The sequence below is a fragment of the Pseudopipra pipra genome, chromosome 2, assembly GCF_036250125.1.
Source record: "Pseudopipra pipra isolate bDixPip1 chromosome 2, bDixPip1.hap1, whole genome shotgun sequence".
Classification (NCBI taxonomy): Eukaryota; Metazoa; Chordata; class Aves; order Passeriformes; family Pipridae; genus Pseudopipra; species Pseudopipra pipra.
Window position 1 is genome coordinate 36,349,592 of NC_087550.1, and position 24,390 is coordinate 36,373,981.

The 24,390-nt window shown below is 38.0% G+C and overlaps 2 protein-coding genes across 6 annotated transcripts in view; both read left to right on the forward strand.

Moving 5' to 3' along the window:
- The window catches only part of LOC135409459 (glutamate carboxypeptidase 2-like), a 31,328-nt gene extending 10,432 nt beyond the window's left edge, over window positions 1-20,896 (forward strand). For 3 of the 5 annotated variants that reach the window (XM_064645026.1, XM_064645021.1, XM_064645025.1), the window contains 13 exons: window positions 705-798; window positions 2,742-2,840; window positions 5,665-5,750; window positions 6,750-6,869; window positions 8,247-8,329; window positions 8,602-8,665; window positions 9,978-10,045; window positions 12,012-12,103; window positions 12,926-13,016; window positions 13,338-13,602; window positions 14,400-14,481; window positions 15,808-15,900; window positions 16,919-20,896. In XM_064645026.1, the coding sequence (XP_064501096.1) occupies window positions 705-798; window positions 2,742-2,840; window positions 5,665-5,750; window positions 6,750-6,869; window positions 8,247-8,329; window positions 8,602-8,665; window positions 9,978-10,045; window positions 12,012-12,103; window positions 12,926-13,016; window positions 13,338-13,602; window positions 14,400-14,481; window positions 15,808-15,900; window positions 16,919-17,108 (1,427 nt within the window). In that variant the 3' untranslated portion in view covers window positions 17,109-20,896. The remainder of the gene's footprint in view (window positions 1-704; window positions 799-2,741; window positions 2,841-5,664; window positions 5,751-6,749; window positions 6,870-8,246; window positions 8,330-8,601; window positions 8,666-9,977; window positions 10,046-12,011; window positions 12,104-12,925; window positions 13,017-13,337; window positions 13,603-14,399; window positions 14,482-15,807; window positions 15,901-16,918) is intronic. The other 2 variants (XR_010428220.1, XM_064645024.1) reach the window with 2 other exon arrangements.
- Window positions 20,897-21,220: 324 nt separating this feature from the next.
- The window catches only part of LOC135409460 (N-acetylated-alpha-linked acidic dipeptidase 2-like), a 31,980-nt gene continuing 28,810 nt past the window's right edge, over window positions 21,221-24,390 (forward strand). Inside the window, 3 exon segments of the mRNA XM_064645027.1 lie at window positions 21,221-22,317; window positions 22,319-22,422; window positions 23,960-24,071. Coding sequence (XP_064501097.1) covers window positions 22,196-22,317; window positions 22,319-22,422; window positions 23,960-24,071 — 338 coding nt within the window. The 5' untranslated portion in view covers window positions 21,221-22,195.

Sequence of the window (24,390 nt, forward strand, 5' to 3'; positions counted from 1 at the left end):
GAGAGGTAGTCACCTCAGGAAAAGGGGTCCTTAAATGATGGGCAATGTTGCCTCTAGCCAGCAGAACTTGAACTGGAAGGGGATACATGTTCAAAAGAGCAGCACAGCAGAGTAGACCATGGAGAAGATTCCTCGTTCCTCATGCTAGAGTCAGTGATCTCGTAGATGAATCCCTGTTTTCTTCCCTCAAAAAGGGTCCCTGTGAATGTTGTATTAAAGAGGAAAGTATTCTTTTCCGTATATGCTTTTGTCCACATTGTAAAAATTAAGTTTCTCATTTGTAAAATACTATGATTTCTATTTGAGCTTTGTCAGAATAAAACCTAGATTTCATTTTGTTCACAAAAACAGCAAACCAGAATATTCAGTAGTCCAGTGTATATGATTTTATCTGCATCTTGTTATCAACTGGCAAATTTGTTTTAGTTTCCAGCAGAATGTTCCAAGCATCAGACTAAGGACTCCCTCTTTGCTCTTTTTCTTTAGCTTAGTCTGAACTTCTGTGCAAAAGGGTTTCAACACAAAAAATTAACACTATGGGAAAACCTTCATTAGTATCTCTCTGAAAACATGCAATTAATGGCAGTCCTATATCCAGGAAAGTGAAAAGATTATCCCCGACTCCAGTGTTAGGATGGTGCTATGAACTGTACAGATTCCGTCTGAGAGTTGTAAATATGAAAATATTTGTCCTTTGCTTTCAGAATACACCTACCGATTAGACAAAATCAGTTGTGTAGGTCTCCCAAAAATTCCAGTTCATCCTATTGGCTATTACGATGCAGAGTCATTACTGCGGTAAGTGCATGGGTGACATGAACAATTTAAAGAAGCCTGTATTTTGAAAGTTATGGGAGTATTTGAAAAGAGAAGAAAGACTTTTGTACTGTGCTCCTCCTGTAGCTGTTGAAATATGTTTTGTTTCTTATTAAGTTCTCTGTAGGAGGTAAATGTGTTATTTATTGCTACATATCAGATATATGCAGTGATCTGGAAAGGACCATTTGTAATATATTGTGGTCAGTCAAGTATACTGGAGTTATAAAGTGCCTCTCAGTTTGAATAAAGGTAAAAATTTTCGAGGCTGACCTGTCATGTGAAAAAGATCAGAAATTAAGTAATTCATTTGTCCAGGGAAGTACTTGCCATGAATGTTTGATGGGACAGTAACTGTACTGTCCTCTATTAAACGAAAGTGTATGCTTTCTCTCATCAGGTGTGTTATGTTGTTTAAATATGATGGTGGTGAACTAATATAAGCACACTGAGGAAACTCAGGAGTTTCATAGGGGATTTAATAGACATCTGCATGTAAGTTTACTTACTAAGTGGGCAAGTGGCATGGAGACAGGCTACCAGCTTGCTGGTGGACAGCATTAAAATCCATAATTATTTCAACAAACCAAGTAAGTTCAGTAAAAAAACCCTAAGATGTGATTGAGTTGGAAAGTGTATCATTCCCCTAGAAAATGTAGCAGTAATCATCTATGTCAACTGTAGAGTTGCAAAGCAGGAAATGTCAGGGTTGGCAACAGTATGATGGATAAGTGTTTAGGGCAATAAGTGAATATAATCTTGGGTATGTGTTTGCATAGGAGTTTTACATCACATGAGCAGTCATTCTGCTCAGTTTGATGCCTGTTTGAGTACCGAGTCAGAAAAAAAAGTATCTGTCTTGGTTCTCTATGCAGATGTCTCCTGAAGTATTGAAGCTATTTATTTTTATAGGAGGCAGAATTTTACTGTCTTTGGTGGTTTTGGATTCCTGATGTTCATTAACACTGTCCGAATGTTTTTCCTGTTTCCTTCCAAACTTCTAGGGACTAATATATCTCCAAATGCTCTTTTCTTTAAAACATTCCTGTTATCACTGTTATTAAGATAACTGCTCATAATGAGAAAGGCATAGGTTAAAAAACCTCTTTTATCCACTGCCAACTAGTAGTGGTAGAGCAGATTAATATGTATAAATATGATGTAGCTAGATATTTCTCTTCAATAAATTGTAAATAATTCTGGAACTTGTTTTTAATAATTATGAATGAAATCTAAATCTTTTAAAATACTTTTTTTCACATTTGTCTTGAGACATCATAACTTCTTGTTATTTCTACTATCATATTTTTATATAAAAAATTTACTGAGGACTTGAAGACATGCCGTAGTGTTCTATGGAATAAAGCTTGACTGAAGCATGCATTTACAGTAAAAGATATGCTTTCATTTACGATAAATGTATTTTACTTTCTAAGAACAGAACATCCATCATACTTTTTAATATTTTCTTTGTTTCTCACAAGTTCATGTCAAAAATATAAGTCCTTTAAGTGAATAAGTCTGGGTGATTGCGATCCACTGAATTACTGCATTCCCAGTTGTGTTAACAGGGAAAACATTGCCTTTGACAATGGAACAAGATCACATTTCTTCGATGTTAGCCATCTTTGACACACATCAACTCTGTCTATGCTACCGGATTAAGCAGTGTCCAGGGGCAGGCACTGGAAGACAACTGTCTATGCTGTTAAATTGTTAGAATGGCCCAAGTTGCTCTCTGCTAATTCAAATGCAAATGCAGTTCAAGATACTAGAATGTTCCAGGGACCAAAGACGCAGTTTGTATGCACTGTGGTTTTTGTGTGAATGGGACCTAACAAAGTGTGATTTATGTTTCTTCATTTGTGTTTGGTGCTGTTGTAAGATTTCTGTAACTAATAATGATTATTTTTTTTTCATAATAGTAATATGGGAGGACATGCACCACCTGATAGTAGCTGGAAAGGAAATTTGAATGTATCTTACAATGTTGGTCCTGGTTTCACAACAAGTTATTCTACAAGGTCAGTTTTGTTTCCTAAGTAAAGTATGCTTGGGATCAGAGAAAAGACGGGTAGAGCAATAGAATTTGACCAAAGATGGAGTATTGGGTTTATTTGCATCATTCCCTTGATTTTGACAATTTCTTTGGCTGAAATACTGTCAGTGCAAACCTTCAGTACATTTACATCTTGACTGGATGGATATGACCTACTTGCTTTGGTTTCCAGCTAGTCTTGAATCAGTTTCCTTTGAAAAGCATCTAGCCTTTGACAAACTATTTGTTAAGACTGATTTTTTTTTTTTTTGAGAACTTTTGTTGTCTTTTTTAAATTCACATGAGTCTAGCTTCTGCTCTTACTTATTGACTTATATAAAACAGTATTAACCTACAAGTTAGGTTTTCCAGAAGAAGAGCTTAAATTGTAACGTCATTTTTATTGCTTCAGATTGTTTTTAAACTAAATTAGTAATTACAGTTTAGGACTGTCCAGGTGTTTCCATACTGTCTGAGTACAATGTACTGACTTGTTATAAAGTGTTTGACTCCATATGAACTTCATATGACTATTGTTCATACTGAACTTCATATGAACTCTTTAGGCTGAGTTGTTGCACCTCCAGCTGTGTTACAGGTAAACAGCTCTTGATATTTTAGATTAAGTCTCTTGATGCAACTCTGGTTATCTGATTTTCTGCTGCCTGAGGTGCCACAGCAATATTGACTGTGCTGAAGTGTGGTGGTTTTGACTGGGGTAGAGTTAATTTTCTTCACAGTGGTTGGTATGAGGCTGTGTTTTGGATTTGTTATGAACACAAGGTTGATAATAGAGATGTTTTTGTCATTGCCGAGTAGTGCTTGCACAGAACCAAGACCTCTTCTGCTTTCTGTACTGCCACACCGTTGAAGAGATTGGGGGTGCAGGGGAAATTGAGAGGAGACACAGCCGGAACAAGTGACCCCAACTGACCAAAGGGATATTCCACACCTGTGGCAGTTTGAGCCACATTAGAAATCCAGAATCCAATTTCCAGGCTTCCCCCCACCTCTTCCCACAATTTATCCCAACACCGAAAACTTTCAGGCCAGAGGCTTTTATAGGGGAAGGGAGAAGTATATATATTTATTTTACACAAATAAATACTATACAAACTAAAGGCAACTATATATATATATATATATATTACACTTTTTTCAGTCCCTTCGAAGCTTCTCCCTTTTACTCTAGTCCAGGAAAAGCCTTCCAAGGCTGATATGTAACGCAGTCTCTCTCTCGTGGGAGTGTTCGGGGCCCCTGAACACTCCCCCCCAACCAACCTTCATCTGTTTGCCGAAGTCCCTTCTTCTTACGAAGTTCAAGAAGGTAGCTCTGAGTCCTTTCTCCTCGGTCCTGTGTCATTTCTGTTGTGTGATCTCTCTCAGTCTCATACCTTGGATCGTAGGCTGCTGCAGTGTAGTTCAGCTTATCAAGCGTCCTCTGAGTCAGTTTTCGGCTGCCCCCAGTCAAAACCTCGGCAGGGCAACTCCTGAGCTCTTTGGCCCATCTCCAATTCTTGCCTGAAGTTCTTCCAACATGTTACAATGAATCACAACTCTTTCTTCTGGCAATCGAGCCTCCTCGGGCCGGTCTCTTGGCTCAGCTTCAATACTAAGCCTTGCATCCACTCTCACTTAAACAGTGAGAGAGAAAAACACCCCCCTTCTGCAGCCTGGCTGCAAAGGGGGGGAAGAAGAGGGCCTGGCTGCAAGACCTGCCTCTCTCTCCTCGCTTACCAGTTGTTTTGTGAGTCACGTCCCTCACAAACACTCACTCACTCCAATGCTGTCTCTAACTCTGGCCTAGGCACAGTTGGGGGGCTGCAGGGCTCCCCTCTCCCCCCAGAGTGGGGAATAAGGAGCCCAGCCACCCCCTGGCCTTCTACACCTACATGCAGCAGACACCAACAGAGAGATATGCCAACAGCTTCCCTTGCTGTGTATATATGATTCGCAGAAGCGAACAAGACGAGTGGTGATGGCTCTCCAGGGAACACTGCCCTGGCACCCAGTCACCTCTGAGCCCCTGACTCCCAGGGAGGCCATCTCAAACCATGACAACACCGTATGACATCATGCTCAGTATATAAAGTGGGGGGAAGAAGGAGGAAGGGGGAGGGACATTTGGAGTGATGGCATTTGTCTTCACAAGTAACTGCTACACACGATGGGGCCCAGCTGTCATGGAGATGGCTGAACACCTGCCTGCCTCTGGGAAGCAGTGAATTGATTTCTTGTTTTGCTTTGCTTGTGTGCATGGCTTTTGCTTTCCCTATTAAACTGTCTTTATCTCAACCCCCGAGTTTTCTGGCTTTTACCCTTCCAATTCTCTCCCTGATCCTGCTGGTGGCAACAAGCAGCTATGTGGGGCTTGGTTGCTGGCTGGGGTTAAACCCAGCCATGGAGTCAGTCAGTTCTGATTTGCACCAATCTCTAGAATACTAGAACTATTTACCTTTTCAACATTAGATGGTTTTCATTTTTCTTTCACTCTTCTAAATTTAAAAATTAACTGCTAGCAAAAAATCTTTGAATTTGGAGTTCTGATCCTGTTTGTCTGTATAAATCTTATTGACATCAGAAATATTACATAGTTATCAAGGGCTGAATGCTCTTCTCATTTCCACAGGTATAAATCCAGAAAAAAAACTCCACTGAAATATTTTCAGACCTACCTTAGTTTAATAGAGGTTAAAGTTGGTCAAAATGCTTTCCTTATCATTCGTATTTATACTTTTGAAAGGTGTCAAGATGTTTTATTGTCTAATCTGGTGGATTTTTCTCTTTGTATTTTCTTTCCAATACACTAGAAAGGTGAAAATGCACATTCATAACAACAACGAAGTAAGAAGGATTTACAATGTGATTGGTACTATCAGAGGCACAGTGGAACCAGGTAAAATCATTTGTCTTCAGCATAATGTGAATGAGAAGTGACCTCTAGATACACTTCACAGTTACAAGGGGGATGTGAAGAATATAGTTTTCTCTGAAATATTGCACTATATGGTCATTGGTGTTGAAATGTTTATTGCATCAGCTTTCATATGGTTCAAGGTATGTCAGCACTTTCACTGTGAATGCTGATTTTCAAGGGAGAGTCCAATATGGAAAATATTTGTCTTCAGGCAAATAACTTTGCAATTGGAAGAATATTCTTAGGTGGATATTCTTCCCTACTAAACACAGGAATGGATTTTGCATTCCATCTGAAGAGACTATATCCACCACTATTGACTTTTTGTCTGTCCTATAGTCTCTTGTAACCAGTGTGATTTTATACTCAAAAAAACCCCCCAGATAGATAGATCTCCCTAGGATGATGATAACAGCATTTATCTTGTAACTGCAGCATTCACCTTGTGCCTGAAACACAACTGTTAACCATATTATAGCTGCACAGAGATCTATTCTGACTTTGATCTTAATAATCACATCTCTGTCATGATTTGAACAACACTTTTTATGATTGATTATATAAATTCAGAGAAATACTGCATTCAGCACACCCTAATGTTGTGAATTTGTGTGCTGTACAGATATAATTAGTGGATCAGCTTCACCATGAAACATGCTACTGTAAAATGCGGAAAGATGCTTCTATCTTTAGAGAAAAGCTGCAGTACATCTAATAATAGAAGTAATGCTATGGAATTTAAGAGGTTTTAGTCTTGTGGGATTCAGTTATTCTGCTTGACAAATTCTCTAGCATTGACTGACAAATACAGAAAAATGTCTTTAGAGATTTAAAATGTGTTTTGCCTTTCTGTCATGTATATTACAAATTATTAATCTCTGTTGCCTGATACATATATGGAAAAGAATTACTTCAAATTAGCAGCTCTATGGCAAGAAAAAAGTTTTCTTAAGTAAACCTCCAAAATAATTTCTCCAGACAGATATGTCATCCTGGGAGGCCACCGTGACTCATGGGTATTTGGTGGCATTGATCCTCAGAGTGGGGCAGCTGTGGTTCATGAGATTGTGAGGAGCTTTGGAAAACTGAAAAAGGAAGGTAATAAAGCTCATCAAAGTAACTGCTCTCAGCAGTGCCTATTGATTTCACGGAGATTTAAACATATGCTTAAAATTAAATACATCTATCTCACCAATGTCTAGAATAAACCATGCTGCTCTGTAGATGTTATCTAATTCCAGTTACAACTTTGTTATATGAGAGGTACTTCTGCTCAAGAGAAAGTACACCCAGAGGGAAACAAAACAAAAAATGGGAAATGCTGAAATAAACATGATGTTCAGGTACAATTGATTACTGTGTATTTGGGGATGGTCAGACTGGATGTTTCAATGGTCTTATAAAACTGATACAGTCATGGACTGATAAAGGCTTCGTGAAGGCAACACTGAGAGCTTTCTCAGCGCTTAACTGTGGCTTGCAGACAGACCCAAGAATAAATAAAGGATGTCTGTCTAATACAGAGAATGAGCTGTGCAAATGTAGTAGGAGGTAATGGTTAAAAATACCTCATGCTCAGTTGCGTTAGAATAGGAACAAATGTCAACTGCACCAAGTTTCTGCTCCTGTCAGAGCAAATGCTGTCTCCTTATCTGACATTCCATGGAAAGAAACTCTGACAATGCAAATGCCGTGTTAGAGAAGCATTCATTGCCTACACATTACACTTAAAGCTTATTGACATTTAGTTTTCGTTCCATTTCTCCTGGTTATTGGATATCAGGGGAAGCTGTCTTTGGAATTCAAACTGGAAAAAAAATTAAAAATTAAAAAAGAAAGGAAATAAAAGATCAAAAATTTCCAGTAGCTTCAAAGAAAACTTTGGGCTGAGATACAGAGGCGGGGCAATAGAGCCTATTCTATTTGTCCTGAGTTTAAATCAGATGCAGAACTTCAAGTGAAAGATCTTTCTTTTGAAGGTGATCTTTCAAAGTTACAGGGAATTCCTTAGGTTTTAAAATTTGGCATTTGGAAGACAAGTCAAAGAAATTCAATAATAGATATGAAAACATGCCACTTTTCTGTCAAAGTAGACACTGGTATACAATGTATACTAAACTGAACAGAGCAAAAAGAGTAGAAAATCTTTCTTTCAAGAATTTGTGCACTGCACATTATTTTTCCTTGGTCAGAGTTTTAAATTTTAGAAAATTTTCTTGAAATTAAACTGAGAGACAAGAAAGAATACATCATTTGGCACAATATTGAAGTAGAGGTGAGATTGCTACAATAACAAATCATTATTATGTTAGGTTACTGAAGTTGGTGTTAAAATTCCTTAAACATGTCTCTTTCCCCACAGATCGTGATACAAGATGAGACCCTCCCAAACTGGCATTTGTTTTCACATTAGTTATCATGCGAAAAACAGCCTTTGGTTTGGTAATATAGTTTTCATGGTCTTTCATTGTGCAGGATGGAGACCAAGGAGAACAGTGATATTTGCAAGCTGGGATGCAGAGGAATTTGGCTTGTTAGGATCAACAGAGTGGGCTGAGGTAAAACAGCAGTGTTCAAAAAGAAATGTGCATATGTCTGCTCTTTGAGAAATCTGTACTAGAAAGCAGCACTTCTTTCCTCCTTCTCCCTCTTTTCCTTGCACACACATTCTCTCTTTCTTTCTTTCTTTAGTTTCCTTTTGAATGTATATGTACTGCTCCATGTAGTATATGATGTCTTTCTATGAAACAGCTGTTTGTTTTGTGAGTGGGAAAAGAGTTCTGGGGGAAAAAAGTTTGTTAGCATTTTCTTCCTTTTTTCTTTCTCATAGGAAAATGCCAAAGTATTGCAAGCACGAGGAGTGGCTTATATCAATGCAGATTCTTCAGTTGAAGGTACATGGTTTAGACTTGTGTTTTACAGAAATGGTGATGGTATGACCGGGAGGGATTTTGCCTGGAAATTCATTAGACCTTCAATGTGATCATTTTGTTGCATTAATTCAGAAGTGGATATGGGGAGAAATCTGGATCCCTTTCCCCCCATGGTGTGGGGCGGCCCAGTTCTAGTTCCATTTCCATCTGAGGAACCGTTCTGACGTCTTGAAGGATAGGGAAAGGGAACTCCAGCATCAGGGGTTTCTTCAGGCCCTGAGCCTGGAGGGGAGAGGTGCCCTCCCCTCCTTCCACCCACGTGGTCTCATGGCTGGCACAGAGACAGCACACCAGCGTGGAGAGGAGGCAAGAGAGCGTTTGTTGTTGGGGATGTTACATTTATAGGGTTTAGGAGGATTTACAGAGTAACCAATTAAAAGTCTCAAGGGGCTTACAGGAACACCCAATCACAGGAAGGGGTTAACAAGGTCCAATGAGAACACCTTAGGACATCTTCCCAGGACATTCCTGCATGGGAGATAACAGTTGCTGTGGGGGGTGTTGGGAAGAAGAAACATGTGTTTGAAAGGAGACCACAAAAAGCCATTTTGAAACATGTTTAAACAACAGTTTTCTCATATAATGCAGGTTTAGTGCTACAGAGAAACTGTCACCTGGGATCATAAAGTATCCTTCAAATATTCCTGTTTTTTCCCTTACAGTAGCTACACTATTTGGGAAGTCATACGGAGGGACAAAAAGTGTTATGGCCCTGAGTTCTATGGGAACTCTTCAGAGTCAGCTTCTCCTCTTATAACATGCATAATAATCACAGGGACATAAGAAAAGCTCTGAAGAATTTCTTCAAAAGCTGGGCTGAAATTCATCATAACCAATACAAATGCACTGACAAGATCACAGGAAGACTCTTCTCCCAGGCAACCAGCAGTAGGACAAGAGAGCATGGTCTTAAGCTGGGCCAGGGGAGGTTTAGATTGAATATTAGGAAAAAAATTTTTACAGAGAGAGTAATCAGACATTGGAATGGGCTGCCCAGGGAAGTGGTGGATTCACCATCCCTGGAGGTTTTTAAGATGCGACTGCATGTGGCACTTAATGTCATGGTCTAGTAACCATGGTGGTGTTGGATCAAGGGTTGAACTTAATGATCTCGGAGGTCTTTTCCAACCTAGTTGATTCTATGATTCTATGATTCTCAGCTTGCTCCTCATTAATAGTGTAGCTCTCCAGTCCCTTAATTATTAACAAATAATGGCATGAGGTTTCAACTGAGTGGAAGTTCCTTCTTCAAATAGTTTTTCCTGTTTTTCAGGAAACTACACACTGCGAGTGGATTGCACACCACTGATGTACAGTCTGGTGTACAGTCTGACTAAAGAGGTAATATCACTTGAAATTTTTAGCCAGTATGTTCAGTGCTCACTCAGTTGATGGAGCTCTGTCTATGAAATGTGGTGTCAGATATTTCTTTTCTGGCTGCAGTATCCCCTTTAGGTCAATAAGTAATTGGAGCTTTTTCCCAGAAGGGCCAAGGGGATTTCAAGCTTATATCTTTAAATTATTAGCTATTTGGGATTAAGGGATTTTGCCACTTCTGTGAAAGCATTCCTTCTATGAACAAAAGAATGAAAGAATGCTGTGAACCAGAGGACAGAAATAAGCACAAACCTGGCTGCCCAGATCAACTACTAGAGTGCTCATGGTAATGGGAGACTCTGACTCCCTTTAGGCAGGGGAAGAAATTAGTCCTACTACTGTATTGTTTTTGATATGACATGCCAGGTTTGGTCAGTGTGCTCAGCTTCAGTGTACCCTGTTAGTTATTCATTGGCACTGACCATGATGGTCTCACACATATTTGTGTGGCATATAAAATTAAGAGGTAGGGACCTTTCTCTTAATAGGTAGGGACCTTTCTCTCTAGGAAATAGCCTCACCATCTTACATGTAAGATGTTCCTTGCTTTGGGAGTGGGTCTTTAGAAGCTGTCATTTTGTTTCTGGGGTGTTTTTCCTGTTCAACTATATTAAACAATGAACATTTAATTGGTCTTTTTGTGTGTTTAAATGCATATATAATATACATTCATCTACTATATATATTCTATAAATCTACTTTATCTGTCTTTGTCTGCTGTATATATTTAACCATCTGGCTTTTCTAGTGTTGATAATTTATTGTCTTTTGAAACTGGCATTAGACTGGTGCAAAAGTAAATAAAAGGTAGTAAATCATTATAATAATTTTCTGGCAATTAAAGTACAACGACTAAAATGTAACTGTAAAAATCAAGTGCCCAGATAAAGGTATTTCTGTCATAAACTGCAGAAGAGCTGATCACCTGCCGTTCCCATGGTAACCTGTGCTAAATGCAAGTCTTCAGAACTGTCAGAAAATCAGGTCAGTTGGGTCTCAGTTTGGACAGCAAGAGCCATCATTAGAATGTTGACCTAAATACCAGTGAAAGTGGTTGCATTGCATAACCCTTCCTCAAGCTGGGAAGCGACAACAGAGGCTGATGAATGCATATAACCACAGCCTGTTGGTAGCTGATATCTGAAGAGAATGCTGATCAGGAAGCATGTCCCATGTGATCCCATCCAAAGTTAATCTGGTAAAAAGTCTTATAACTGTTGTACAAACAATTAGCTTAATGGACACAACTCCAAATATATTAGTTTTAATTCGGTTCCTATTCCTAGGTAGTTATATATATATTAATAGTAGAAGAGATATTAATAATAGATTCAAGATAATAAAACCTCAGCATTCCACTGATATAAAGGAAAGATGATGCTCAGTTACCTTCAAAGTAGTCAGAGTGATAGGAATGAGCTTTAGGATAATTGTGATTTATATACCTCTCTAGCAGCTATGATGACATAAACACCAGGTACTGTGCACTTTACCCATCTAAAGTTGCTTCTGGATTCATAAACATAACTTTTGTGAACTAAAACGAGGTAGAAACAGTTTTGAATTAAAGTAAGACAAAATTGAAATTTCTTTCCCAAGTAAAGCCAGAAGTTTTGTTCTGTGAGGGATTGTTTTGTTGAATATTTAAATTAAATAGCTGAAAATCTCATAAAGAAACATCAGAATGTAAATATTCACCTGAAATGTTTTCCTTTCCTTGTGTTTTCTTTCATCTAAAATTACTTATGTTTTAGAAAATAAATCATTCCTCTGGAAAATGCTATGCATCTGAAGTGTTAAAATGGAAATGAAGAAAGGCTGAGGGACTTGAGACTGTGACTTAGTCATTGCCCAGAGTCTTTCGTGTGAGGACAGGTTGTTGATTTGTTGCTTGGTAACATTTAAAATTGTACCCTTTGTCTTTTTCTAGATACCAAGTCCTGATGAGGGTTTTGAAGGAAAATCTCTTTATGAGAGCTGGTATAAAAAAAATCCATCAAGAGAATATAAAGAGGTCCCCAGGTCAGTGACAAAAGAACATAAATTATATACCAAACGTTATTATAACTTGTATAATGTGGGTTTTAAAGAAATACCCATTTGAAAAGCTGAGTGCTTAAAAGAAATGGTGTGTTTCTGAGCTGGTATGAATTTCAGAGTTTTATTGATTGCTATTGCTAGGTATGCTATTGTACAATAGTGTTGCGAACCTGCCTTTGTCGATGAACAGAAGGCTTTATATATGAAAAGTGTTCTTGTAGTTTATAGAAATTTAGACAAATAAGAGCAGTATGCACAAGCCAGTGGCAGGCACACAAGATGCTAACTCAGCAGCTTTCCCTTGCATTTGCTTCCAGTCTGCTGGAAGGCCTCTGAATTTGGGAGTCTGGGGGGCACGTCAGGCAGGATTTTACAACACCGTCCTTCAAATTCACCAGGGGGTGTCTATGGAATCTCAATGACTGATTTTATTCTATGAAGCCATGCTGATACTTCTGTGATTTCTCAGTTGAGAGCTTGGGATAGTGGAAGTTCAGCAGGAGGAAGGTCATTGATTCTTGTCAGTGATAAAAGACAGTGAGTGAAATTCTCCTCCTGAGAGCTGGATATTTCTGACCCTGAGAATGATTACTTTGCTATTCCAAGAATGCAACTGATGTGATGCATGTAATGTGGGGGTCAGAAGCAATTCATGTGTAGTGACAAAAGGAGCATACTAGGAGAAGACTGTGTAGTGTATAGTGACTGACTGCTGAATAAATAATTGACACGGTACTTGGAAGCAAATGAAAATTATACTTTAAGTATTGTCACTCAAGTTATTTTCCTCTTTCATGTTAAAAGAATAAATAAACTGGGTTCTGGCAATGACTTTGAAGTCTTTTTTCAACGTCTTGGCATCGCTTCAGGCAGAGCACGTTACAGTAAAAATTGGGTAAGTCTGTGTCTTTGTAATTTAGTCTCCCCAGTAACTACCTCAATAACATCACCTGTAGTGGAACCATTTAAACTGCCAGCTTTTTGGGCTAGTTCAGTTTAGTGTGTCAGAATGGTATCTAATTACTAGAACTCTATGTGCTACCTCAATAAAAATATGTAATAAATAAGAATGTTCAACTTGGTATCAGTCAGACAAACTTGACTTTAAGAATTTAACTTTACTGTGCCTTGAATCCCACAGCAAATGTTTACAAGCCACGCTGAAGTATCCATAGCTGAATAATAGTTTTGTTTTGTTTTGGTATTTTTGTTTCAGAACACAGAAAAATATAGCAGCTATCCAGTTTACCACAGTGTCTATGAAACCTATGAAATTGTGGAGCAGTTCTATGATCCCACTTTCAAAAATCATCTGACAGTAGCTCAGGTACGGGGAGGGCTGGTGTTTGAATTGGCCAACTCTGTTGTGCTTCCTTTTGACTGCAGAGATTATGCATCAGCTGTGAGCAACTACGCTCACATCATCTATAATTTGTCAAGGAATCATGAAGATGAACTGGCAACATACAACGTATCCTTCGGTACGTACAGTCTTTCATCACGCTCCTCCTCCATTAATGCTAGTATAGTAATGTATGTCTTAGTCATGGCCTGGTATTTACTTTGTGCTGTATGAACAGTAAATAAAACGAGCCACACCCTCCAAGAATTTGAAATGTGAATATTTTGTCACTAGTATGCCTGTGTAGAGAATATGCCACTGCCCAATAGAGCTGACACTTGCAGTTGCATGTACTTTGACCTGTGTATGATCCACCAATGTTGACAACAATGTATCATTGTCTTGGTTCCTTAAAAATAATCATACTGCTTTGCAGCTTCTAGTGCTGGATAATTCTCTGCCTCAGAAGCCTCTGTTTTATTGACAACATTATATTGTATTCACTTTAGGATTTAGCTGCTAATGACCAATATCAGCTACGTGCATGCACATGCACACACACCCACACATATACTCTGCCTGTATGGAGGGACATAACAGTAAAACATAGGTTGTTGGGGTTTATAAAATCTCAGACTTATGAACAGTCTGGTTTTGGCAGTCCACAATCCAGTTTTTGATATTTCTTTATATTCTTCAAGTTGTAAATAATAAACAATAGTCACAAAAGTGCTAATTTCTACTGTCTCTAAGGCAGGTTTTAACACAGAATTACATATTTTTTAATGTAGGAATATGGGGTCATCTGATTTTCCTTCACCGACACTTAATAGATCATGATTACAGTGAAAGATAAACCTTTAATTTGTAGAATGTTATTTGTTAAATTATGTCTTTAGAATATGAAGGTAATTGCTTCCTTCCTGCTCCCTCCAGATGCTCTCTTTTCAGCTGTGAAGAATTTTACAGAAGTTGCTGCTAGCTTTCATGAGAGACTGCAACAAACAGATATCAATAAGTAAGTTTAACTCCTTTTTTTTTCCAGTCAAATGCTGCATGTAGTTCTCTGAGCTCAGAGGCACAGTCGCTTGGTACCACTTAATGGAAAAAAGATAAAAAAGAAGCTGTATTTGGGGCAAGCTTTTTGATGAGCTATCAAGAAGTTTTATGTACCACCTATGCCAAAAGGCTTAATTTGCATTTGACTTAATTTGTAATTTATTCCTTGTAGGCCATGCCCAGAATGACAAACCAAGCTTCATTTTGTATATACATATGTGTATGTTACAATTCTTGGGAAGAATCTAATCTAGCCATATGCTTACCCTTATGGAACACTAACTGAGAATAAAAGCCATCTTTTTAATGGCAGCACCTTTCAAGATGAGTTAACAATAATTTCTTATGTAAAAGATGACATTTATGACATGTGACATGTATGTGACATTTTCAAAATGGTTTTATTGGTGGATGGCCTAAATCTAAGTTTTAATTCAACTAACCAGTTTTAGTTTCTGTTTGCACCACTGTAAACTTGAAAAAAATTTATTGATGGTAGTAGAGTTACTCCAGGCTTATGGTGGTATAAATTTTACCATTTTTTATTGATGAATGCCTTCAAAGCTCTACAATAAGTTCGATGTAAACTACCGAGCCCACATATTTTCGGTATAATCTTCTTCATGATTCTTTTATTTGTTAAGCATCAGTAGTATGCTTAGAGCTATTCAAAGTACACACACACAGATGGTCTCTGCTCCAGGGAATTTAAAATCTACCATCAAAAAACCACAATTCTTGGATGACTCAAGAGTTGGTTCTAACATCACAAGGTTACTTTTTTTCAGATGTTGTGATTTTACAACAAATGAGATTTTATTGAAGTAATTTATGACTGGCTGGCTTTGTGGGAAATAGGGTCTTTAGAAAACTTTTGTACAAAAGAAGAGAACGGTCTGCTTAAGTATCCTCATGGAAAGGAGATAAAGGAGTAAGATGCAACATGAGAGAAAATACCTGAAATTGTCTTCTTTGACATTATTACTTGGTCTTTAAAAACAACTTTAAGAGACTTTCAGGTTGTGAACCAAACTGTCTCACAATAGATCAGCATAATTCTTCTTTGCAGGTTAGCTGACATGGGCTTTTTTGGGCTACTCTTTAAGTTCAACATTGTGGATCTGTTGCCTAAAATCGAAGACATAATTCTCTGGACAGTGTTAGTGTAGAAACACTGTTAGTATAGAACACTGCCCTTCATAAATCCAGAGATGTGAATGCTGGGGCACAGGACTAAGAGCAAGTCAAACAGTCTGTAGCTAACATATTCCTTTTTTATTTTTAGCCTACTTGCTGTCAGATCACTAAATGATCAGCTCATGTTTCTGGAAAGGGCTTTTATCGATCCCCTTGGATTACCTGGAAGGCCGTTTTATAGGTGAGGAATGGTTACTTTTCACTTTCCTCCTGGAATACCCTATAAGAATTCTGTTAAGATTCACAGGTCTCTAAATAGAGTTATAATGATTTTATTCAACACAGTAAAAGTAGATTAAACAGAACAAATAAGGTTAAAAAGGGAAAACAATACTGGGGAAAACTTCAGTGAGATACATTATACAGAATGAGGAAGAGTCTTGTTGGAAACCTATTCAGATCATTTCTATTGATTTCACTGGCTTCTAAACAGATCTAAAGTTAAGCCCTGGACTCATTTCAAGTAATTTTAGTGGTAAAGAGTCTATAGGAAGTTGTTATTATTTGAAAGTGAAATACTGTATAATTCAAGTACTGCAATTTGATCAGTTATAAGAGAACAGTCATGCTAGCAAATGCAGTGTGGAGGGCAGCACTACAACAGCAGTGAAGGGAATTCAGTGGTCCTCTCATCCAGTTCAAGAAGTAAATCTTATCTGAGAGGCAGTCAAATCAAGTCTAGGTTTTTGATCCTTTTACCAGTCTGCATAATTCAGAACAGTAATCTTTCCACTAAAAAATTCCACTAAAAACTAATTGCAGAAGGAGAAATTAAGATCTACAATCCTTGTACCTCTCATAGCTTATGATTAAAAATATGTTGAGAACAGTCAAAGCATTGGCTTTCCTATCTCAAAGCATACCTGTATCTGTTGGAGACTGTGTATATCTTTGAGAAAATTAGCTGGCTTTTTTTTAATCTTTTAATTTCATCTAAAATGAGGGAAAGGAAAATATTTGACTCAATTTTATCTCAAGTAGCTATTAAGTTCTGGAATTCACATGGCATAATGTAGCTTATGTTAGTTTCTTGCTTCATAGACTATAGCTACTATTGCTGCAATAATCTTATTTATTTACATCCTAAGTGTCAAGAGTTTAACAGATGGTATAGAAACAGACTAGTTTTATCCAGAAAATTGTATGTTTTATTTTTCTAATGCAGAATATTGCTATTTTTCCCGTCATCTTCCCTGCAGACATGTTATCTTTGCTCCAAGCAGCCATAACAAGTATGCAGGAGAATCTTTCCCAGGGATCTATGATGCCATGTTTGATATCGAAAACAAAGCTGATCAACATGAAGCCTGGGAAGAAGTGAAGAGGCAAATTTCCATTGCAGCCTTCACTGTACAGGCAGCAGCAGAAACACTGAAAGAAGTAGCTTAAATATCAACAGCATAATCATCAGTGAAGACAAAATACAGAATTTTGCAAGAAGTTTTAAAAATGGATCATTGAAAAACACTAGGAGGATTATTACAAAGAACACAAAATAAAAAAAATCTAGTTCTTTGCAAATAATATACCCAAGTGAAATACATTTAGCAATGTTAACAAGGTAACGTACTCCATTCCGAGAGCTCAGGATTTAGATATCTTCTGAAGTGAGAGTGAAAAAGTTTCAGGTTTTCTCTCAGCTTTGTATTTTAAGAATTGCTAACCACTGGATTTATTTTCAGAGCTTTGAATTTTGCTAGCTTGATTATTATAACAGTCTTCATAGTGCATCAGGAAAACAGAATTAATTTCATGTTTCTATCAGTTTATAATTTTGTTGTTGACTTTTTATTATTTACCTTGAGATTGTATCATTCTACTCCAAGACAGACATTTCAGCCCTCCTTTTACACAAAGACTCATGTATGAAAATGGGAAAACTGTGACATACCATTTGCGGGATGTATAACGATCATAACAAGTTTTGGGCAGCCAGCCCAGAATACTCATCCATGACATTCTTCTTCTCACATGCTGAACCTTGAAGCTGTTTGCAAATAAATTTAAGCAAGAAGCTTTCTAGTCACTGGAGTAAAAACAAGGCAGACATATAGTCATCTTACAAAATGTCTTTTGAGAAGACGACCTTCTTTTATCCAAAATCTACCTTTGCTATGCCTTGTCCATATAAAGTTGTTTTTTATATGAAGACAATTAGAAGCAAAAAAAAATTCATCATGTCCTTAGTTTGAAAGGATACAAAATTATTGCCATTTTGTAAAGTCTCTATTTCTGATTTTGGTGTGCTACTTACTCTTATGATGGACTGCTTGAAAGATCACAGTGAGGCAACTGAGATCAGATAGAGAAGACTCAGAAAATCAAATCCCTTCATCCGACATTCTGCCCTGGAGAATTATTAACCTCTTGCTCAGCTAATATTTTGTGTGATAAAAACATTCTACTCCCTAAATAATTTCTTGCTGTCAGTCTTCTATGGAGTCTAGATATAGCCACTGGAGCTCCATTCGTCAAAGGCTATTCAAGGCAAAAATATTTGGTGTCATAACTGCACAGCAAATGCCAAAGCCTATGTAGCTAATTACTGAAGCTACCTGATTTTTAGTCAGCTATGCAAGCCATATGTCAAAATATATGCATGGTTGCATATGCAGCTGTCCTTTTCCTATGTATGTCACTAGGATTATGACTTCTAAGCAGAAAGCATAAAATGAAAGAGTAGTTACATATGCACTGAGAAATGTAATTTCACATGACTCAGTTACTAGGATAATACAAAGAAGTAAGGGTCATATTTCACATTTATGAACAAAATCAGACCAACTGACATTTGTCGACAAATAGAGACATCTAGTTCCTGCCAGACAAGTGAAGAACAATGGTTAAATAAATAATATGCATTCAAAGCAGACAAGTGGAGAATAATGGTTAAATAATAAGTAATATGCATTAAAAGCAGTGTTAATAAGTTCTTGCAAACTTTTTAGCTGCACTTTGATTCTTGGAGCTCAAAAAAACCATCTGAACTAGCCATATGAGCATGGAAGTGTATGCTTTGAAGGAGTTTAGTAAGGACAGGCCAGATACAGGAATAGCTCCTTTTTAAGCCAATGTATTTTTTGTTAGATCTGCCAAGATATCTCAGGGGCATAGCTGTTACCTAACTCGATCCCTGAGTGTGAGATCAATTAAATTAAAGAATCTGGAAGAAGTGAAGTGAAAAAGGAGCAGTGTTTTTTTTTAAGAAAGTATTGCTATCATATGATCACAAATTGGATACTGTTCAGGTTTTCCAAATAACTCCATACAATGATCATCCTGTGCACTAAGTATGTAAATCAAATGAAATTAAAACATACTCATGTGTGTAAAAGGGAGAAATTATACCTGTATTAAAATGAATCCTTGCTTTCATGAAACCAGCAATGTCAATGTTACTTTGGCTGGTAAGTCTGTTGATCTCACTGAATGATTTCTGAATTCCTCTAGACGAAAGAGTCAAAGTTTGCAATCTGGACTTGTCAGCTGCCAGCAATGTAAATTTTATTTTAGCTGGAATCTGATAATGGACTCATGAAGTTCAAGATAACAAAGACTCTGACTCAAAGCATCAACATCTACTGCCATTTTAAACTGATAGGAAGACTGCAGAGGCCGTGAGAGAGTTCAGGGGTCTGTGCAACTGGCAGAGTCAGAAGGAAACTACTGATTTGAAATAGCAGTTGAGCATTCCCCTGTTGCCATTTTTCCTGCCAGGGCTGCCTTTCCCACAAACCAGGGCCCTTTGAATTCTCAAGCCACAAGTTCAACCTTTAGTCAAACAATAGGTCAGGCAACGCAATCAAGTAGCACGTCTTTCTTGCTGCAAATGTTAAGCTTTAGGGCACAGTTGCTGAGCAGCTACAACCTACAGTTTACAAGCCCTGGCATTTTTCCTGTGTGTTCTGTGTTTTTATGCAGTATTACTGGCTTTAGTAATTGGCTGCATAGCATAATTATGTATTCAACACACACATGCATGGTAGTTTTGCATCTGGCATGTGTATCCTTGCCATTCTTTGAGCTTTTCTATTTTACTAGGGATTTATATATTTTGACTAAGTAGAACACGTGTAGCTACCTGCAAGTTCTGATAGCTTCAGCTGAACGTGAGGCTTGTTTTCACTCAGTGTGAGCAAAAAGTTAGGGAAGACTCCATTGTAACTGCTGGGATCAGTCGATGTGCGAACCTATTTTCTCTGCCTATTGGGTAAGAACCACACTCTATGTGCACTGAATACTTTTATTTGGGATTAAGCCTTGTCTGTGTATTGCTTTGAATACATTCTTGCACTCAGATAATATCACCGTCAGTCTTCGAACCATAACCTGTCACAATTTTGTATTAATAAAGAGCGTAATTCCGTAACCCATCAGCGTGAGTCCTTCACGGGTGCTGGCAGCTGCCAGCAGTGGGTAACACACTTGAATAAGGTGGGAAGACCTGCTGAGGAGTCTCCCTTATGCTGTTGGTGTATTTCCCTGAATAAGTCAGTCAAACTGCCCTCCAATCCAGCAGGACTGTTCAGTGAAGGGGCCCCATGATGGGATGCTGACAGACTAGTTGAGCACAAGGGTCTCAGCTTTCCTGGGGAACTGACAGACGAATAAAACACTGAGAGTCAAGGAAAACTCCCCACAGCAAGGGACAAGGAAATCTCCCCTTTTCACATGACAGTCATATATGGCAACTCTGGCATAGAGGAGTTGTGAGTGAAAGTTAAGTTAAAAAAATGGATGCAGTGGGGGAGATGTTGTTTTAATTTTTATCTTTGTTTCTCACTATCCAAGTCTATTTTAATTTGTAGTAAATGAAATTATTTATCCCTAAATGGAATCTGGTTTGCTTATAATGGTAATTGACAAGCAATGTCCTTGTCTTTATTTCAACCCATAACCTTTGTCATCTTATGTCCTGTCCCTGTCCTTTGTGGAGGGTATGTGGTTGAAGACAGATTTACACTGTATGTTATATTGCATTTAATTGTAACATAATATACTCCACCTGTGGCCAATCCATGGCATGTAAGAACATATCACAACTAATAACTAATATTAGGACTGTATTTTAAGTGGTAGGAGCCACCTTGTTGCTGCTGTTATTCAACCTCAGCATTGCTAATGCCCTTGTCACTTTAAAAAGATGTAGGCATAGAAATAAATACATTTCAAACATTCTCACTGTTGCTATTCTTACCTTCTTCCTCTACTGATGTTATCATGTGAGGTCTAAGTTTTTTATCAATTTCCAAAAGCCCTTGTCATTTTACTGTCTATTATGTGCCAGTCCTACACCTGCGGCGCTATATAAATGCTAATAATACATCATTATGCTCATTCTTTATGAGTTCTGTAGGTGGAATTCCATCTGGTTTGTATATGCCAACTGAGATGCTGGTGTGAAATGTCATTGCTGTTCAGAATTTGTGATGGCTTATGAGCAGTTGGGAAATGACAGGGAAAAAAAATCACAAAACTGGACGTGCCCTGTGTTTGAAATGGTGGCTATCACTGGTGCAGAATACCCAAGTCCTTATTTTCTGGAAAGCCGTAGTGAAGCAATTAGGATATTAACTAGCCTTTTCAGCTTTTTCTGAATATTTTCAGCTCAACCTTATGTGTTTAAGAGAGTTTTTATACTCAGAGTACTGATATTTCTTTCACAAAATGTACCTACTTTGGACTTTGGGAGTGAGTAGTAGGAACTTGAAGCATTCCAGGCTCCCAGAAAAGCTTTCCTACCTTCAGCCATATAACTGGTCTCAAATGGGCAGGTCCTCAGTTCCAGAAAGATCAGTCTTGGCTTCCATATAGCCATGCAGGAACTCACCAGCAGGTAGTGATGTGCAGGGTCAGAGTAAGTTTGTGCAAAAATATGACGAGTCTATGAACATATTTTTTTGACTATTCCCTGGGCTGAAGTTGTGACCTTTCCCATGATATACTGGTGGATTTGACTGAATTAGACTAAGAAAACTTGATCTTAAGAACCCTGAAGTCTTAAGTGTAAAAAGCTAGAGAATATAGAGAATAATTTTGCAACTTTTCACATTTCCAAATTGGATGATGCCTGGAAGTGTCCTCACTGGCTAATCTAAATTGTTTTCTTAGCTGCTCTAAGTATTCATCACTTGCCAAGGATTAATGTTACTATGGATTACTAAAGGAAGCAATTCAGCGCTTCATTGGTAAAGAAGAAACAAGTTTTCCCTTATTTTCATCTCTTGGCCAATTCCACTGGAACAGATTGTGATCAAGCCTAAACCAAGAACTTTCAAAACTAGGAACTACTGATAATTAATAGAAATTAGCCTTTTAAATAGTACTTGTAAACTGCTTGGTGCACAGCCTAGATGCATATCTGTCACAGAAATAGACTGGAGCTGTTTAGTGGGGTGAGACTCAGAAATGGAAGTGTTTTATTGCTCTCAGAAAATCATATCATCATCGTCCTGGGTTAAGGCTGATTAGGCAGCATGAGAGCTGAGAAACACAGAAGCCAGGGACAGCCCTGGGGCTGCAGACGGAAAGAGGAGGAGGGGACAGAGGAGGAGGAAGGCAGCTGCTTGCCTGCCCTCCTCACAGCCTGCCAAGCTGCCGGCCAGTGATGCCCCTATGGCCAGGAGCAGGAGCAAGACCACCCTCTGCACATGGCTCCTCTGCCCTGGGCTGCTTGGCTGTTTCTTGCTGGGCTTTCTTACAGGTGAGTACGGAGAACCAGGGGCTTTTGCCCCAGCTTTTGAACCAGCTTTTGCCCCCTGCACATACTTAAGTGCAACCCCTGTTGTGATTAACTTATCATCAGGGAGATTATACTGCTTTTTAGGTACATTATAAAGTACTCATCCCACTGCTTTTCTAAGAAGTTGCTCGCTCTAGCAGTTTTGGTCTTTAGGGAGTGAGGAATAGAATGGCTGCGTGCTTCAGCTCACGGCGAGCCCTGGTGAACTGACAGCTTACGAAATGGGCAGCCAGGCATTGAAAGAGGAAAGAGTAATAGAAGAGTTCGAGACTTCAGTGATTGTCAGACCTCCATTTCTTTTTAATTGTATTTCCTGATTTTTTACTGAAGATCTATTTAAATGCTCTGATTCAGTTGCTATTTTAGAAACTAAGGGTAGAATGTAGAGGAGGAGGAGTTTGACTGACAGCCAAGAATGGAGTTACTGAAGTTTTTCATTGTGCACAATGAACTTTACTAGAACATGAGATTTTTTTCTGAAGTCACTTTCAGCATTTGATTTTAAATATAAAATTGCATGTCCTTTTTAAACTTGTATTGTAGCACACACTTAAGGTTGAAGCATGAAAGAAAAATCCATGAGGGCTATTAAATATACAAAACATTAGTTTGATTTAGGAGATCCCTGAGCTGCAAATTTCTGGTGCTTGTGCTACTCTTCTACATTTCCCTGAACATAATATTTTGACCATGCTCCAAAACAGGATACTGGGCAAGATGGACCTTTGGTTTAATCCAGTATCACTGTTATGTTCAGAGTGTTACTTCAATTGCATTTAAGTCTAAGAGGTCACATATATTGTGCATGTGACATCACATGTATTTGCCTTTCTTATGAAAATTTTCCCATTTTTGGATTGTCTACCTATAATAATAAAAGGATTTTGTTTTGTTTTGTGGTTTTCTTCTTAAGACAAATTAATACAGTTTATGTACCTTCTCTTACAACCATTTATGGCTACTGAATAAATATTTAACATTCTTAAACTGACTGGATCACAGTTAACTTTATTCCTTTAGTTAATAAATAGTCTGACCCCAAGTCTGTAACTATTATAATGCTAGCAGTGTGTCTGTTGAGTCCTAGATCTTCACTTTAAATATGCCTACACATGTATTTTAAGATATGTGAATAAATTAAATAAGAGAATTTCATCACGAGTATCAGGGGTTCAAACCTCACACTGCAAACAGTTAATTGAGAATTTAAACTATGGTTAAAATTTATGAGAGATGAGTCTGTCTTAAAAAGGCAAGTAAAGGGGATTTACCAGCGATTTAGGCTGTAGTCTTTTGTAATGTTTTAGGCAATTCAAAAAATGAAATATATTTTACTTTTCTGCTTTACTTCTCTGAGCTGGCAGACACTGATAGAGGGTACTCTAAGCCCTGTTCATCCATGTGGTTTTAACAGTTCAATACTTCGTGTTGCTCAAAGGCTCATACATGTGAGGACTGGCGTTCTTTCTAAGTAGGAAGCTTTTCAAATGTGTTTCAGGATGGTTGACAAAACTGTGTGGAAAAACCCTCAACTCTTCGGTTGTCTACCAAAATGTGAGACAGAAACTTGCGGCTGAAATGAAAGCAGAGAATATCAAGCACTTCCTTTGGTAAGCTATGTGTATCTTGTTTTTTGAACAATTTTATCAGTCACAAAAAAGTGATAACATAAGCTCCAAGGAAGGGCCAATGGAAGCAGAGCTGTTAAAATGCTTTGGAAATATTTAGTTTATACAGAATGTCTGAGGGAAGGAGAAGGGAGAGGCTCACAACTCTGCTGTTCCTCTTCTCCCCATTTTTGAAGTTAAGTTTTTGGAGTGCTTGTACTGTCAAGTCTGCTTCACCCAAGCTGTGTTACTGCCAGTGCTTACCAGTCTTTCTTATTATGATTTTTCGTCTTCTTGATTTAATGGAGTGTGTCTGTTTTTT